The sequence below is a fragment of the Macaca fascicularis genome, chromosome 1, assembly GCF_037993035.2.
Source record: "Macaca fascicularis isolate 582-1 chromosome 1, T2T-MFA8v1.1".
Classification (NCBI taxonomy): domain Eukaryota; kingdom Metazoa; phylum Chordata; class Mammalia; order Primates; family Cercopithecidae; genus Macaca; species Macaca fascicularis.
The window spans coordinates 172,056,097-172,074,196 of record NC_088375.1 but is presented as its reverse complement, the minus strand read 5'-3'; the positions used below and the strand labels follow the sequence as shown (position 1 = coordinate 172,074,196).

General features: G+C 35.4%; 1 protein-coding gene and 1 pseudogene across 18 annotated transcripts in view; both read right to left on the bottom strand.

Moving 5' to 3' along the window:
* DOCK7 (dedicator of cytokinesis 7) overlaps positions 1 to 18,100 on the bottom strand; it is a 228,671-nt gene that overhangs the window by 176,382 nt on the left and 34,189 nt on the right. For all 18 annotated transcript variants that reach the window (XR_012419326.1, XM_005543186.4, XM_005543187.4 and 15 more), the window contains exons 5-9: positions 15,100 to 15,229; positions 14,787 to 14,999; positions 14,368 to 14,453; positions 2,598 to 2,664; positions 970 to 1,119 (exon numbers count right to left, since the gene is read on the bottom strand). Coding sequence is in view for 17 of the 18 variants with exons in the window: in XM_005543186.4 (XP_005543243.1) it covers positions 970 to 1,119; positions 2,598 to 2,664; positions 14,368 to 14,453; positions 14,787 to 14,999; positions 15,100 to 15,229 (646 nt within the window). In the remaining variant the exon portion in view is untranslated. The remainder of the gene's footprint in view (positions 1 to 969; positions 1,120 to 2,597; positions 2,665 to 14,367; positions 14,454 to 14,786; positions 15,000 to 15,099; positions 15,230 to 18,100) is intronic.
* LOC141407916 (large ribosomal subunit protein uL13 pseudogene) lies at positions 7,363 to 8,141 on the bottom strand (annotated as a pseudogene).

Below are 18,100 nucleotides of genomic sequence, written 5' to 3'. Positions count from 1 at the left end.
ACAGTTAACATCATACTCAACAGTTAAAGACTGAAAGCTTTACCTCTAACATCATGAATGAGACAAGAATGCCCACCTTAGCCTCACCTATTCAGCATAGTAATGGAAGCCCAAGCCTGAGAACTAAACAAGAAAAATACGTAAAGCATCTGAATTGGAAAGGAAGAAGTGAAATTATCTCTGCAAATGCTATGATCTTTTAAGTAGAAAACTTTAAAGATGCCACAAAAAAAAAACTGTTAGAACTAATAAATGAATTCAACAAAGTTACAGCATACAAAATCTACATACTAGCAATGAGGAATTGAAAAAGGAAATTAAAAAAAATATATCACTTATAATACCATCAAAAAGAGTAAGATACTTACAAATAAACTTAACCAAGGAAGTAAAAGATCTATATACACTGAAGACTATAAAACATTGCTGAGACAAATTAAACTAGACACAAATAAATGAAAAGAAATTCTGTGTTCATGGATTGAAAAGATTTGATATCATTAAGATGTGAATACTATCCAAAGCAATCTATAAATTTAATGCAATCTCTATCAAAATCTCAATGATTTTTTTTTGCAGAAATAGAAAAACCTATCCTAGAATTCACAGGGAATCTCAAGAGACCCTGAATAATCAAAACAAATTTAGGTAAAAAGAAGAAAGTTGAAAGTCTCATACTTCTTGATATGAAAATTTATTTAAAAACTACAATAATCAAAACAGATACGAGATACACACACACACACACACACATATTCCTATTAGTTCAGTTTCACTGGAGAAGTCTAATAAAGAGTTCAAGAAAAATTAGGTAGCACCTACAGTGTATGTCCAATATTGTGTTACAGAATATCAAGATGAAAAAAAAATAAGTAAAGGCTAAATCTTTGCCCTTGAAAAGTTTATAATACTGACAGACAAGTATACAGACACTACAAAATAAACAAATATATTTAACATTATTCTCACCTTTATTACAAGAAAAACATCTTGGGAAGGATAAGTGATAGAAAAAATTGCTGATCTTGCCAGGGTGGTAATGGCAGCAGGTGGTACATGTGGACGTAACAACCCTTTCATCTGCTCAGAATTAAGGTCAAAATAAAAGTTTTCTGAAATCTAAAAAATATCAATATGTTAAACTTCAAAATCTGTACATTTTACAGTGTCTATTTCTTAAATTAAAAGAAAGTTGCTTCTGCTACTTGCTTTTAGAACTCGTTCAATGAAACAATAACCTGTTTTCAAATTACAGTAATTATAATAAGAAAACATTTAATCTTAATAAATTAAATTTCTATTTTCTTTTTAAAAACATTCGTGTTAAATAATTCTCAAAAAAATTATTACTTATTTATCTACAGATAGTAGGATATTATACTCTAATATTAAGCTTATATTTCACTGAGACCAATCTTTACATAACTAAATCAAAGTAAAAGAAGTCTAAAAGCTATTTGGAAAATACAATAAGCATATTCTAAACAACCATATTCCAAATTCTTTTAATTAGAGGAGGGGGATCAAGGTCAGGAGATTGAGACCATCTTGGCCAAAATGGGGAAACCCCATCTCTATTAATACACAAAAAATTAGTCAGGCATGGTGGCAAAGCCTGTAGTCCCAGCTACTCAGGAGGCTGAGCCAGGGGAATCACTTGAACCTGGGAGGTAGAGGTTGCGGTGAGTTGAGACCACGCCACTACACTCCAGCCTGGCGACAGAGCAAGACTTCATCTCAGAAAAAAAAAGTAACCTCTAATAAAGTACACAAAGATATTATCATTGAGATGATGGATTCCAAATTGAGTTTTTAAAAAATTTATGAATAATATCTCAGCAGTTTCGAGTTAGCAAATAAAAGTTGCTAGAGCAGAATTCCGTTAAAGAAATCCATAATATGTCTTGTGTTGGCAGCAGAAGTCACTGAGGGCACTTCAAGTTTCCTTTCTCCTTTTTGTAATTTTAAATTGTTTTTAGTAGCAATGGGGGGGTCTCACTACGTTGCCCAGGCCGGTCTTGAACTCCTGGCCTCAACCAGTCCTCCTACTTTGGCCTTCCAAAGTGCTGCAATTACAGATGTGAGCCACAAGCACCCAGTCAGCACTTCAGGTTTCTACTACATATTAGTCTTAGAATATTAAATTAAGAAATGTTGTAAAATAACCTTCCAAAAAGTTAAATTTAATGATTATATGATGGTAAAACTAAGAGCATTAAAACAGAATATGTAAAACACACAAAAATGGTCTTTTAGTTGGTGAGAAATTGAAAATCATGTCAATAAAAATTCACAGTCATTGTCATTCCTATCGTTAGGTACTGCTTGCCAAAAGTGCTTTTCTTGTATTGTCTTTTCTATTTCTTAAAGTTGCTTCTGCTATTTACTTTTAGAATTCTTTCAGTGAAACAATAACCTGTTTTCAATTACAGTAATTTATAATAAAAAAATATTTAACTAGTCCTAATAAATTTCTATTTCCTTTTTAAAAAGATCTACGTTTAACAATTCTCAAAAAAATCAATCTTACAAAACAAAACAGGTTTCCAAAACCAATGATTATGACAAATGACTATGGTCAAATTATATAATTTTACCTTTTTCTTTTCCTTGACATCATATAAAGCCAAACTTGCAAAAATGGGTTCAATTTCAATTTCAAACCTTTATGAAGAAAAAGGATAAAATAATTTAAAAATAAATACAAAAACACAGTTGGAGAGAAACTGATTCCAAAACTACATTACCACAATACCTGGCACTTTTCCACACCTGTGCCTTTGCCTATATTAAAACTTCTTCCTGAAATACACTCTTCTATGCATATCGTTGAGTCTAAATCAACCTTATCTTCTCTAGTTAATCCTAATTAATTTATCCAGCTACAAATAAACTCAAACTGCCTAAAAGCCTAATGACATATTATGTCCATTCTGAATCACTAATCACTTTCTAACATGGTCATTTATATATGTATATATGTTCATTTTTAAATACGTTTTAAAAATAAAAGCCTAATGTTTTCTTTTTCAGATTATAAATAACATATTCAAGGCAAAAATCTTAGAAAACACATCCGAATATTCAGAGGAAAACAGGAGCATCCAAAGAATCATAATTAACAGTTTAATGCCCAATCCATCTAGACTTTATGCACAAATGCACTTGTCAAACAAATTTTTTTTTTTTTTTCTTTATTTTTGAGACGGAGTCTCGCTCTGTCGCCCAGGCTGGAGTGCAGTGGCCGGATCTCAGCTCACTGCAAGCTCCGCCTCCCGGGTTCACGCCATTCTCCTGCCTCAGCCTCCCAAGTAGCTGGGACTACAGGCGTCCGCCACCTCGCCCAGCTAGTTTTTTGTATTTTTTAGTAGAGACGGGGTTTCACCGTGTTAGCCAGGATGGTCTCGATCTCCTGACCTCGTGATCCGCCCGTCTCGGCCTCCCAAAGTGCTGGGATTACAGGCTTGAGCCACCGCGCCCGGCCTCAAACAAATTTTTTTAAACAAAGAGTGTCACAGTATACATAACACTTTGTAGTCTGCTTTTTTAACTTAACATTTTATGAACAAATTTTCACATTACATATATCATTCTTACCATCATTTTTAATGCTTGCATAGTAATTCCCATTGTATGAATATGGCAAAATAGTATACTTAATTGAGATGTCTAATTCATTTCTAAGAACAATGACTTACATACAGTAAACATCTAGTAAATATTTGTTGAATGAAATAATATATAACATGAGGTTAACTAAAACTCTAGAGTAGAGGTTCTCAACGAAGGACACTTTTGCCCCTAAGGGAACATTTGGCAATACCTACGTACATTTTTGGTTATCTAAACTACAGGAGTATTACTGTCACTTAGCAGTTAGAAGTTGGAGATGGAACTGAACATCCTACACTGTACAGGAAAGTCCCTGACAACAAACAACCATCTAGACAAAAATGTCAATAGTGCTGACATTGTAATAACCCTGCTCCACATTGCATATTTTTGTATTAAAAGAGAATTGAGGACCTTGTAGAAAATACACAACATATTTACATTAGGGTGAGAGTTTAATAAAGGGCCATTTACAAAGATTTGGACAGGATCTTGAGAAAACAACTACAGAGAGTGCCATTCCCTGGGGCTATCAAAAGCAAGAGTCATTACCAACCACAGACCTAAAAGAGAACATGGAAGTAATAACCAAAAATTAGAAAGGATAACTATACCAAAGATCCGTCACAGAAACTGGCCTTGGAAAGAAAGAGGCAACAGATCTAAGTGACTCAGCAGGGAAGGAGACCTCACTCTCTTCTGCCCTCTAACTTCCTGCTGATACATCCCTTAGTAAAACCCAAATACAAGTCAAATGAAAAGAGATCTCGGTGATCCTGTCCACATGTGTCAACCTCTACAAAACCTACTCTGCATCCTTTTGACACTATCAGTCCATTTATTTTGGCCAATCCAGTAAATAAGTGGTATCCCACTGGATTTTTCATGGGAATCTTTTCGTCCAGTAAATAAGTGGTGTCCCACTGGATTTTTCATGGGAATCTTTTCGTCCAGTAAATAAGTGGTATCCCACTGGATTTTTCATGGCAATCTTTTCGTATATTCACTGACCACTCGGATAACTTCTGTTGGCCCATTTTTCTATTTATTGACTCTTTCCTCATCAATTTGTAATTCTTTATGCATTCTAGAAATGAGCACACTGCCAAGTATAGGTGTTGGAAATACCTTCTCCTTTTCTATGATTTATCTTCTCTTGCATCTTTTGATGAAAAGTTGTCCATTTTAATGAAGTAAAATGTGTCAATGTTTTCTTCTAGGGGTAGTGCTTTCTGTGTCATGTCAAAGAAATCTTTTTCTTTCTATAAGATCATAAAGATATCCCTACATTATCTTCTAGAAACTTTACCATTTTGTCCTTCACTTTTATGTCTACTATCAATCTGTAAAAAAAATTTTGTGTATCATGTGAGGCAGTGGTCAAGTTTCCTATTTTCATATGTATGAGAAACACATATAGAGAGAGACAAGACAGACAGACAGACACAAAGAAAGGAAAGCAGCAGGGAGAAACAGATATCCAACTCTCCTACCAATTTATTGAAAGGATTACCCTTTCCATACTATAAAAAATGTCCACTGTTACTACAAATCAAAAATGCATAAACATGTGGGTCTTTTTTTAAGCTCCTTATTTTTTTAGTTGAAGTAATAAATATTTAACAAAATAATTTTACATAATATTAACAGCATTCATTTGGCCAAACATTTACATGCTTGTAGAGCACTACTGTATATAAAGTGGGAATATATCAAGTACAGACTTTTCTAGCTCTTTTGTCTATTCCAATGCTCTAGTTGTCTAATCATGTACCAATACTACACTGTCTTAATTACATAGTTTCATACTAGTCTTGACATCTGGTTGGGTTTTTTTTAATAAAGTTCTTCAAACTGTCCTGCCTCTTTTGGCCCTTTGTGTTTTCATATAAATTGTAGATTCAGCTAAAAATAAACAAAAGCAGATCAAAGAGAAATGTTAATTTACTTATTCAGAAAATTAGAGGCCAAGGCAGGAGGATCGATTGAGGCCAGGAGTTCAAGACCAGCCTGGGAAACACAGCAAGATTCAATTTCTAATTCTTTAAAAAAATTTTTAAAAGAAAGAAAATTAGTACCCCAATGTGTAATTTAGTGCCATAAAATTACTGTGTAATAATTTTATAATTTTTTTTTCTTTTTTTTTTTTGAGACAGAGTCTGGCTCTGTCACCCAGGCTGGAGTGCAGTGGTGCGATCTCGGCTCACTGCAACCTCTGCCTCCAGGGTTCAAGCGATTCTCCTGCCTCAGCCTCCTGAGTAGCTGGGATTACAGGCGCGCGCCACCACACCCGGCTAATTTTTGTATTTTTAGTAGAGATGGGGTTTCATCACCATGATGGCCAGGCTCATCTCAAACTCCTCATCTCAGATGATCCACCCGTCTCAGCCTTCCAAGGTGCTGGGATTACAGGTGTGAGCCACCTCGCCTGGCCAATAACTTTATAATATTCTTAAACAGCATTTAAAGATCCATATTATTACTATGATGGACAAAGGGCGGAACCCGAGAAAATAAACTGAAGAAACCCATACAAATCCAGTGAGCTCCACTTTAAGTAGATAAGAATTTATAAATGTGACAAGAATTTATAAATTAGATACATTATTTGATTTTTTTTAAGTTTCAAAAGGTTCTTCCATTACAGAGAGTATCAAAAATGTATATGCAGAGTTTTTTTTCTTTTTTATATTCCTCACGGATTCAGTACACAATTTGAGTAACTTCAAAAAAATGAATGCTACATTATTTCTATACTATCAAACATAGGCATGTTTCAAGAAATGCTACTTGCTGAGCAATACTCAATGGCTATTATGCTGCAAAAAAGGTATTTTTTTATTCACTATAAATGTACCACTCTACATACTCACTTATTTAAAATGCTGAGAATACTTACAACAATGAAAAAAATTTTTTTTTAATCACCAAAGGCCTACTGTAAGACATTACTAATAAGATGTGACTTACTTGTTAGGTCTTTTAAAAATTAAGTGTGTGGGCTAGGCGCGGTGGCTCAAGCCTGTAATCCCAGCACTTTGGAAGGCCGAGGTGGGTGGATCATGAGGTCGAGATGGAGACCATCCTGGCCAACATGGCCAACATGGTGAAACACCATCTCTACTAAAAATACAAAAAATTAGCTAGGTGTGGTGGCATGTGCCTGTAGTCCCAGCTACTAGGGAGGTGGAGGCAGAAGAATCACTTGAACCTGGGAGGTGGAGGTTGCAGTGAGCCAAGATTGTGCCACTGCACTCCAGCCTGGGCAACAGAGCAAGACTGTCTCAAAAAAGAAGAAAGAAAAAATTACGTGTGTGTATGTGTGTGTATTTATTCCCTTTAAAAATAATTTATTTGATTCTGATCACAAAATACAGGGAAGGAGCAAGGGCAACACTTATAACCCCTTGGTCGCACATGTTCCTAGTCTATGTGTCTATAAATACCCTCTGTACAACAGCAAACTCATGCTGTCCTCCAAGTGTTGTTTCACATTCTAACAGCTACAAAGTATAGCATATGACCAGGTGGGAAGTAAAAACAGATGCCCTATTCACAAGGTAGAGTCTCCCTCCAAACAGTGTTCCAGCTCTCTTTTGCTACTACTACTGAAACCAAAGTAGCTGGTTGTTCCTACTATTGATCTTCTAAAATTCTTTCATGAACAAGTAGGTCATAGACAAATTATGTCTGCACAATTCTTAGAGTGGCTTAAAGTAACCTTATAAAAAGGCAGTGACTAAGGTCTGCTCCTTATCCCCAGCTTCCTACGTCCCAGGCTGCCTATGGCACCTGGACTGCCCCTCCTGGGTCCCCCACATCCCAGGGCAGCAATCAAAGAAGGGCAGGCCAGGCCAAGGATGAGGAATAAACAGTCTTTATTGGGCTCAGACCAGGAGTCCATGGGTCTTGAGGACCTCTATGTATTTGTCAATTTTGTTCTCCATGTTTTTTCAGCCTGTTTCTGTAGCCTTGTAAGCTGTCTTTTCCTCCAGTAGAGGATCTTAGCCTTCTCCTTCCTCTTCTCCTCCAGGGTGGCTGTCACTGCCTGGTACTTCCAGCCAACATCATGAGCCAGGAGCCCCAGGTAGGCAACCTTTCTCACAGGCTTCAGGCACACAACATTGAGAGCAGCCACCATTCACTTTTTGTCATAGTGGAGTGGGATCCCATCAAACATCTTGAGGTGGTCCAAAGCAGCCTGGCCTCACTTGGTCTTGTGGGGCAGCATGCTTCACATGGTCCACCAAAAGAGGCAGTTGGGGACTTGGAAATGGTATGGGCCTCAGAAGGAATTGGTGTTCATCTACCTGCAGAGGAAGGCCAGGTACTTTAATGTGTTTCTGTAGAAACTGCCAGAAATGTGGATGCCCTCACAACACATGATCACCACCTTCCAGTCCAGCAGTACCTGCTTGGCCACAATGGCTGCTGGGCAATCTGGAGATAGCCTCAGCCTCAAGCACCAGGACCTTCCCCCCCCAACTTTGGCAGCTGCCTGGGAAAGGCTAAACTGGGTGTGTTTTCACATTTACTTACAAACAATTACAGTACAGTTTTGAACATTTTATCAATATGTGTTGACCCTCCATTTTGACTTAAAGTCAATTTTGTAAGATGTTAATATTGTTCCCTCAGCTTTCATTTGGTTAATATTTGCCATTATATCTTAATATAATTTTTTTATAAATTTTAATTAATTTTAATAAATATTTTTACTTTCAACCTTTCTGGGTGCTTATGTTTTATGTGGATTGCCTGTTTTTTAATAAAAGACATGTAACTGGGTTTTTTTTTAATGCAGTCTCTTAAGTGGATAGTTTGGTCCACTTACACTTATTCTTAAGACTTATATTTGGATTCATTTCTAGCAGTTTATTTTTATTGTTTACTTTTTCTTTTTCTTTTTTTTTTTTTTTTTTTTTTTTTGAGATGGAGTCTTGCTCTGTCATCCAGGCTGGAGTGCAATAGCATGATCTCCACTCACTGCAGCCTCCACCTCCTGGGTTCAAGCAATTCTCCTGCCTCAATCTCCCAAGTAGTTGGGATTACAGACTCATGCCACCATACCTGGCTAATTTTTTGTATTTTTAGTGGAGAGCGGTTTCATCACATCAGTCTCCCAAAGTGCTGGGATTACAGGCATGAGCCACTGTGTCCGGCCTATGCTCCTTTTTCTAAGTGTCTTTCCATTCCTGCCTTCTTTCTTTTGAATTGACTTATAGCTCCACTTTCAAACCAGTTTTTCTCCTTTGCCTATAATTTACATTTCTATTTTTGTAACGGTTACTCAAGAACTTTTAAAGTACATAGTTAAGTTTTAAAATATTAATCGATATCTTTATTATTCTCCCAAACAATAAGATCTTAGAATGTTTTAACCCTAATCAACCCCCAATTTATACATTGTTATTGATTTTTAGTTCTATCTTAATTATTTTAACCTCATAAACTAGACTATTACAGCAAAAACAGGTTTATCTTTGTTTTCCATTTCTTTCTTTGTTCATCATTCTTTCTTTCACCTAAAATCTTTCTTCCTGAAGTACTTCCTTTAGAAGTTACATTTTTGGTGATAAAATGTTGTTAGAAAACACTAACAATTTTTATCAGTATAAAAAGTTATTTACCTCATCATTTGCAGATTTCAAAAAATGAACACAAATTCTTTGCATATCCTCCCATTAAGAAAAGTCTATTTCTCCATACCTTGCATTCAGGCTGGCCTTGTGATTTGTTTTGATCAATAAATGATATGCTGTAAGAGTTTTAATCCAAGGCCACAAAGAGGTCTTACAGCTTCCACTCTCCTTTTTCTGAAAACCCTTCTACCACTACATGAACAAGCCCAGGTCAGCCCACTGAACAATGGGAAAAGCATAGTTACTTTCCCAGTTGACATTAAGCCAACTGCCAAATACATAAACGAGAGACTCCTAGACCAACCTGCCTGCCAACTACCAGACATGCACAACTCCTTTAGAGATCATCCAATCCCAACCAAATTGGCCCAAACTACAAGAACTACCCAGATAACCCAGAGAATCATGAGAAATACTGAACATCTGTTGTTTTAAAACATTACATCTTAAGGTAGTTTACAGTGCAGCAAAAACTAACTGCTTCAAGAATGTGTTTGTTGAAAGGTAATTTTACTGGGTATGAAGTTTGTGGTCAACAGTTATTTTCTCTTAACAACATTGAAGATAACACTCAATGTCTTCTGGCTTCCATTGCTGCTGTGATAAATCAGCTGTTAGCCTAATTATAATTTCTTTTTTCTTTTTTTTTTTTTTTGATATGGAGTCTCGCTCTGTCGCCCAGGCTGGAGTGCAGTGGCGCGATCTCAGCTCACTGCAAGCTCCGCCTCCTGGGTTCACACCATTCTCCTGCCTCAGCCTCCTGGGCAGCTGGGACTACAGGCGCCCGCCATCACGTCCGGCTAAATTTTTGTATTTTTAGTAGAGACAGGGTTTTACTGTGTTAGCCAGGATGGCCTCGATCTCCTGACCTCGTGATCCGCCTGCCTCCACCTCCCAAAGTGCTGGGATTACAGGCATGAGCCACTGCGCCTGACGGCTAATTGTAATATCTTTGCATAGGATCTCTTTTTCTCTCTGGCCGCTTTTAATATAGTTTCTTGGTTTTGTATTCTCCATTTTTACTATGTTTAGTCTGGATATGAATTTCTTTTTATTTATTATTCCTAGATCCTACTAGGCATCCAGAATTGAGAGTTACTACTATGTTTCATAAATTTTGAACAATTCTCAGCCATTATCTCTTTAATAACTGTTTTCTTCTTCCCTAAGTTATTTCCATTCTAGAATTCAAATTAGACTTTTTGTTGATATCACTTTATTTTCCATCTATTTACATCTTTGTGTACATTTTGTATAAGTTTGTTGTTTTATGATCAAGTTCACTTATTCACTCTTCAGTTTTATCTAATCTATGTTGAGCCCACCTAAATGGATTTATAATTTCAATTATAAAATCTTGAAAAAGATCACATGAATCTTTTCAAAATCTTCCTGGTCAATTCTGACAGTTTCTTGTTCCATTATAATATTTTAAAATAATTATTTACTTAAATATATTAAAAGTACTTATATTCTAAATCTGACTGGTAGTCCTTTTCAGGTCTGCAGTTTGTTTTGCCATGTTTGTTGATTTATGACTGGAGCTGAAACTTTATCTGTAGAAATATTTTGAGGCCTAAATTTTTAAAGTGAATTCCTCTAAAAACAATTAATTAATGTATGCTTCTGCCAGGTACCTAGGGCCACTGCAAACCTAGAATCACTTTAAACTTTTGCCTTGGAATTTTTTGAGCCACACGTATAGTAGGTAAGCTTATGACTAGGAATTCTCAGAGTTTTCTCTTTTTATTTTTTCCTGTTTCCTGTCTGACTTTTCCCTGCCAAAGCTGAAGTTGCAGCAAACAAATATCACTACCATTTCTAGTATTACTCTCGTGAAATCTGGTGTTAGGCATTTATGCAGGAGTGTTTCTATCCTGCTTGCATGCCAAGCTCTTTTCCTTGTAGCCCATTAAAACGAGTAAGAGCAATAGCCCTAATGTAAAATTAGCTACAGAACACTTACTCCTGGGAAATTATGATTTCTTAGCATTTCTTGGCTAAATTCATATCAACTTGACCATGCCTAGAAGATATTCCCCTGAATGTATAAATCACTATGTTACTGACTAATAGTCTTCTTAATAGTAGAAATAATTTTCTCATCCAGGATAAAGAAAGGCTGTTCTTAGGGAACAAAATGTAAGAGAAACAATTTTCAAAAATATATCAGTTTCTATAATGAGCTAAATTAAAGCTATCATTTCTGACTCTTTCTGAACTTTTGTGACCTCAAGTTCTTCCTCACTTTAAACCTGGACTTTTCTTATCATAGACAAATCAGATGTATATAATTATTACTTTAGAATTCTTAATGAGAGCCAAACAAACAAAAGCTAAAGAAAACTGAGTTGTACAAAAAAAAAAATTCTATATTTTATTTCTCTAAGAGAGAAATAACAAACTTGTAACTTTTATTAATCAAGAAAATCATAAGTAAAGCTACAATGAGACAACACTTCACACCCACTAGAATGGTTATGATTTTTAAAAAAAAAAAAACACAGGTAATAACAAATGTTGGTGAAATATGGAGAAATTAGAATCATCCTAACTTGCTAGTGGTAAAATGGTGCAGCTGCTTTGGAAAACAGTCTGGATAACTCCTCCAAAAGTTAAACATGGAGTTACTATACTAACCATAATTCCTATCCTAGGTATATACTCAAGAGAAATGAGAACACATGTCCCATAAAAACCTATATACAAATTATGAACTTAATTTGTAACAGCCAAAAAGTGGAAGCAATCATTACTGATTAATAGATAAACAGAATGTGGCATATTCATCAATGGAATATCACTCAGGAATAAAAAGAAATTATAGTACTGACACATGTTACAGCATGAACCTTAAAAACACTATGAAAAACTAAGTTTAAAAAAAAGGGACTACATATTGCATGATTCCATTTACAGGAAATAGTCAGAATAAGCAAATGTGTAGAGACAGAAAGTAGGATAGTGGTTGCCTAAGGATGGAGGAGTTGGGGAAAACAGGGAGTGACTACTAACGAATACGAAATTTCTTTTCAGGATGATGAAAGTACTCTAAAATTTATTGTAATAATAGTTGCACAGATCTGAGAATATATTAAAATCCACTGATTGTATTCTTGGTGAACTGGGTAAACTCACTGGTGAACTGTACACTGAATATACACTGAGTGAACCACATAATATGTGAATTATACTTCAATAAAGCTATGTTTCTTTTCAAAGTAGAAACAACCCAAATGCTCACTGACTGATAAATGGATAAACAAAACATGGTGTATCCACACAGTGCAATATTGTTCAGTCATATAAAAAAATGAACTACTCGGACGGGCACAGTGGCTCACACCTGTAATCCCAGCACTTTGGGAGGCTGAGGCAGGCAGAACACGAGGTCAGGAGACCGAGACCGTCCTGGCCAACATGGTGAAACCTCATCTCTACAAAAAATACAAAAAATTAGCCAGGTGTGGTGGCAGGTGCCTGTAATCCCAGCTACTTGGGAGGCTGAGACAGGAGAATCGCTTGAACCCAGGAAGAAGAGGTTGCACTACTACACTCTAGCCTGGGCAACAGAGTGAGACTCTGTCTCAAGAAAAAAAAAGAACTACTCATATATGCTAAAACATAGATGAACATTGAAAACATTATGCTGTATGAAGAAACCAGACACAAATGGCCACATATAATTCCACTTACATGAAATATTCAGAATGGGTGAGCTCATAGAGACAGAAAGAAAGTTAGTGATGGTCAGGGGCTGAGGAAAAAAGAGAATGGGGAGTGACTACTAACAGGTATTGTTATGGTCTGAACAGTATCATCCCCCAAAATTCGTATGTTAAAGCCCTAACCCCCAATGTGACTGTAATTGGAAATAAGCCCTTTAAGGGCTTATTAAGGTTAAATGAGGTCCTAAGAGTGGAGCACTAATCCCATGGAACTGGTATCCTTATAAGAAGAGGAAGAGATACCAGCGACCTCTCTCTTTCTGGGCACACACAGAAGAAAGGTCATGTGAGAATGCAGCAAGCAGCAGCCATCTGCAAGCCAGGGAGAGATGCCTCATGAGAAACCAACCCACTGGCACCCTGATCTTTGATTTCTAGCCTCTACAACTGTGAGAAATAAACTTCTATTGTTTCAGCTACCCAGTCTATGGTTCTGCTATAGCAGCCTGGGCAGACTAATACAGGCATGGAGTTTCTTCCTGGGATAATGAGTATGTTCTCAAGTTAGACAGTAATGATAGCTGTACAACTCTGTGAATATATACCACTAACCTGTATACTTCAACAGGGTTAATTTTATGATATATAAATTAGATCACAATAAAGCTGTTAAAAAACAAAACAAGACTATACGTAAGAACTGATGTTAGGTGTCCTGCTATTCAAAAGATTCAATGCACTTAATCTATCTAACATGTTTCTGAATAAATCTAAATATACAAAGCCTTAACTTTCAAGGAAAGAAATTTCCAGAATTATATATAGACATAGACATGGTCTGTCCCTATGAGTTGCTTGTTTCAGAAAGCTCTATGAATCGAAACTTTTTTCTTAAGTTGGAACGAACAATTAAACTTATAATATTAACATGACAGCATGAAATAAGAGAAAGCACTTCGTAAAGCAGAATGTAAATATATCACCTCAATGATGTTAGCAGAAACCAGATCTAAGTTTTTTCAAGAAGGAAAAACTACATGTATCAAAATCTTCAAAAAACAAAGCCTACTGGAAAATCAAATTGATTTTATATTTGTTACACAGCAGGCTTAGCTTCATATATATCTTAGGCTTAGAACAGTAGGGATTAGCTTCATACATAGGTTTGAATGCTGAATAGCATTTAAAATGATATACAGAATTTAAAAGTTGACTTTACGTTTGCTACACAGTAGGCTTAGCTTCATAAATAGGTTAGGCTTAGCACAGTAGGCTCAGCTTCATATATACGTTTGAATGCTGAATAGCATTTAAAATGACATGTAGAACAATACTTCTCAAAAGGACACAAATACAACTATAAAATCTACTCAGATTTTGTTACACCAGTACTAAAATTTTATCCTGGAAAATAAAAGCTGTAAGTAAAATAAATAAATACTCACTTAAGTGATAAGCATTTTACAAGAAGTCTCTGACCAAAATGTTCTTTGGGTACATCAGGAACACTAAGCCGTTCTATTGGTTCTTCCTACAAATTGAAAAGCAACACCAAAATGAATATGCTTATCATATTCCAACTCTTTTTTTTAAGAACTTACTTTACTAATCTAATACTTTTAGTCTTCACAATAGAACATAGAAAAGAAAGACCTATTTATCCACAGACAGAAGTCATTTGATTATAAGTTACTCATTAAGAATAGGAAATTCACTAGTATAAAATGTATTCATTTATAAAAATTACAGCTATGTTTCAGTTGCTTTATCCCCTACATTATTATAATAAATACTCTACATTAATCATAATCCCAAAAGATCGATTTTAATAATCATTTGCTTCTTTATATGCAAACATCTATACCTCATCTGGTGATGGATGCAAAGCAAAAAGTTCTTTGTGACGGTTTGATTTCCTTTGGTCATCATTCTGACGGTCTATTTCTTCATTTGGAGTTCGATCAAGTAAATTGGGAAGCAAAGCATCAGGAAGTGAATTTTTCAAGTCAAAGATACTACAGGCCCAGCTACCCCTTGGGGTATCATCTATTGACATTGAACGTCTTTTAAGGTCATCCTGTCATGCAAAACATTAAATATAATTATATTAATTAATAAATAAATTGACAATTATTTTAAAATAACTTCTTAAAGTTATTTAAGAATAAAAGTATTACTTGATCATCCTGGTAGTTGTTGCCATCTGGAGCTTCATCAGATTCAAAAACTTGTTTTGGCAAACCTTTTTGCCTTTCTTTCTGTTTATCTAATGTGTTGGGATTAAATCCTGTTCCCAATTTATGGTATCTATTAAAGAAAAAAGTTACATAAAGATCAACTATCAAACTTCGGAATGTTCTCACTTTTTGGGCATCATTATGTAATAAGCCAAGTGTTTTCTGCATTATTTCTTTATGTAATACGAATCCATTCTAGCAATTGAGGTTAAAGAAAATTTCCATTCAATGCTCCTTTAACCCAGCTAAGCAGTAGAGTATGAGTTTCCGAAAGCAAATCATATTTTCCTTCTTTCCATGCCAATCGTGTATATAAATTAAGCTGTACTTTCAATTCAGAGAATTGGTCAGTAAAAAGAAAACTTGGGAAGCTAGTAACTTGGGTTAAAGAATAAAATGAGAAAATAGAAAATATACATTGAATTAAAAATAATATAAATTTTAAAAGGTTATATACATATAAAGCACTGAATCTTAAAATTTCAAGTAGCCAACAAATTTTTTGCTATCTCTCATTATCTATAAAAGATCTTAACCTAAAGCTACAGACTTATAACATGAAAAACAGCAAAATCTACACCATCATGGTGTACATATATATTACTTAACATTAAATATATACACAGGTAGCTAAAAACAACTCTTAAATTAATGCAAGCTTCTTTCTTAATCCAATAACAACCTAATACCCAAGAACATCAAATATGAGCTGATCAAAGCGCAATTATTGTTCATGATTCAACACTTCACAGAGCAAACTGAAGGAATATTTTAGTTGAAGCAAAACAATAATGTTTACAAGAAGATGGTACAGTTCTTGCTATTACCCAATTCATGAGATAGTAAAGAATCACATTTGATATGAATTACTCACATCCAGTCTTGTTGCTAAAGCTATTAAAATAGCAATTACATGATATTAACATCACAGCATAATCGCAAAAGAGAAAGAACTAAAGACACTCAATATAGTAATATGAAAGTTATTACTTAGAAGCAGATATTTTAATATTTAACGGAATGTTTCAAGTGTCTTAATTTGTAAAGCTGCATACGTAAGCTGCTCTGATAAATCAGAATGCCACTGAATTCTATCCTAAAAAAATTGACAATATGAAATTCAAGAAAGCAAAGAATGATTCATGATCAATACTCTCTTCTATATCATCCAATCCTCTAGTCAGTTGCTATGATAAGGCTCTAATAATTACCCATTCAACCCCACACACATCACTATTTTTCTGACTTGTTTCTTGGCATTCTCACCCTCATTTACGGTTCCAGCCACACTGTCCTCTTTACTCTTTGTTCCTTGAACATTTCTAGCACGTGATCAATATGGAGCCTTTGCATGTATTGCTCTTCCCTCTGCCTAATAACATTCTTCCCCCAGATATTCACAAGGCTCACTTCCTTCAGGTCTCTGCTCAAAATCACCTTATCAGTAAGGCTTCCTCTGATTAATTATATAAAACAGAAGGTCGAGCATGGTGGCTCACACCTGTAATCCCAACACTCAGGGAGGCTGAGGTAAGAGGATGGCTTGAGGCCAGGAATTCAAGGTAACAATGAGGTACAACTGTCCCGCTGCACTCTAGCCAAGGCAACAGAGAGAGACCTTGTCCCAAGTAAATAACTAAATAGAAACCAAAATAAATAATAAAAATATTTGTTCCTCTTCTTGGCCCTCTCTATCTACTTCACCCTACCTTTTTCTCCACTTGACTCACCTAGATCTTATCTAGTCTATATTTACCTGTGTTGGTTTATTGTCTATCGACAATCTCATTTCCCACTAGAATATAAACTCCATGAGGGTAGAAAGTTGGTTTTGTTCACTGCTGTATCATCAGTCTTTAGTATAGTGCCTGGTACATGTAAGACTCTCAATAAACACTTACTGAATAAGCAAATAAATGAAGTACTTTTGTGTCCCTTTATCATTCTGTGCTGAATCGTGGAAGAATTTTGTGGCTTCATCTTATAGCTACTTCACTTTTCAGCCACATCCACACCACCATTATGTCCATCTGCTGAGTTTGTAATATTTTTTCACTAATCAAAATTTTAATTTCCAAAGATAACTAATTGATTTTTATGTGGTTAAAATATCCTTTCACATTTCTCATGTACATTATTCTCATGTACATTATTCTCATGTATTTAAGAGTATTATTTACACTTATAGGTCTTAAGCTGTATTCTATTAACTATTTCCTAAATTATTAGTTCTTTTATTTGTAGTTGGATAATTCTCTTTCAAGTGTATTGGTTTGCATCAAATTCTTGGCAATTTCAAGTTCTATCTTAATTTTTTAATTTGTATCCCCCACATCTGTCTTAAACTACTGTACCTGCTTATTCCAGCCCATATCCAGTGGCTGTGGGGAAAGGGCAGATCACGCCACCAAGCAAAGTCTGCCAGTACCTAGTCTTCTGGGTATGAGCATTCCTTCTTCCTCCAAGACATGCTCACCCTGGGTACTATCCTATTAGCCTAAGCCTCCACAACTACTGATCCAAAAAAAAGGCAGATATCTCTGTTGTCACTGAGCACACATTGTGGAAGAGGTTTCAAAGTGACCACATATCCAATATTTAGCAAGTCTCCCTTTCCATTGCCTGCATTCACTGGTTCTGAGCTTAAAGCACTACTGAAGCTTTTGCATGTATCTTTTCCTTAGATTATTCTGTACTATGGTTTTCTCTTACATTCCAATCATACCTATCTTCTTTGTTTCAGAGATACCTCATAACTTCTAGTTCACCAAAAGTACTCCCTTTGGTCTTCCACTTACCAGCGCATATAATGTATAACATCTAGAATAATTGAAAAAAATAAGAGCTTTAGAATCTGATGCCCCTACGTTCTAATCCTGACTACCCTATTTTTTGGTTTGTGGGATCTCAGAGAAGTTACTTAACTACTCTGAGCCTGAGA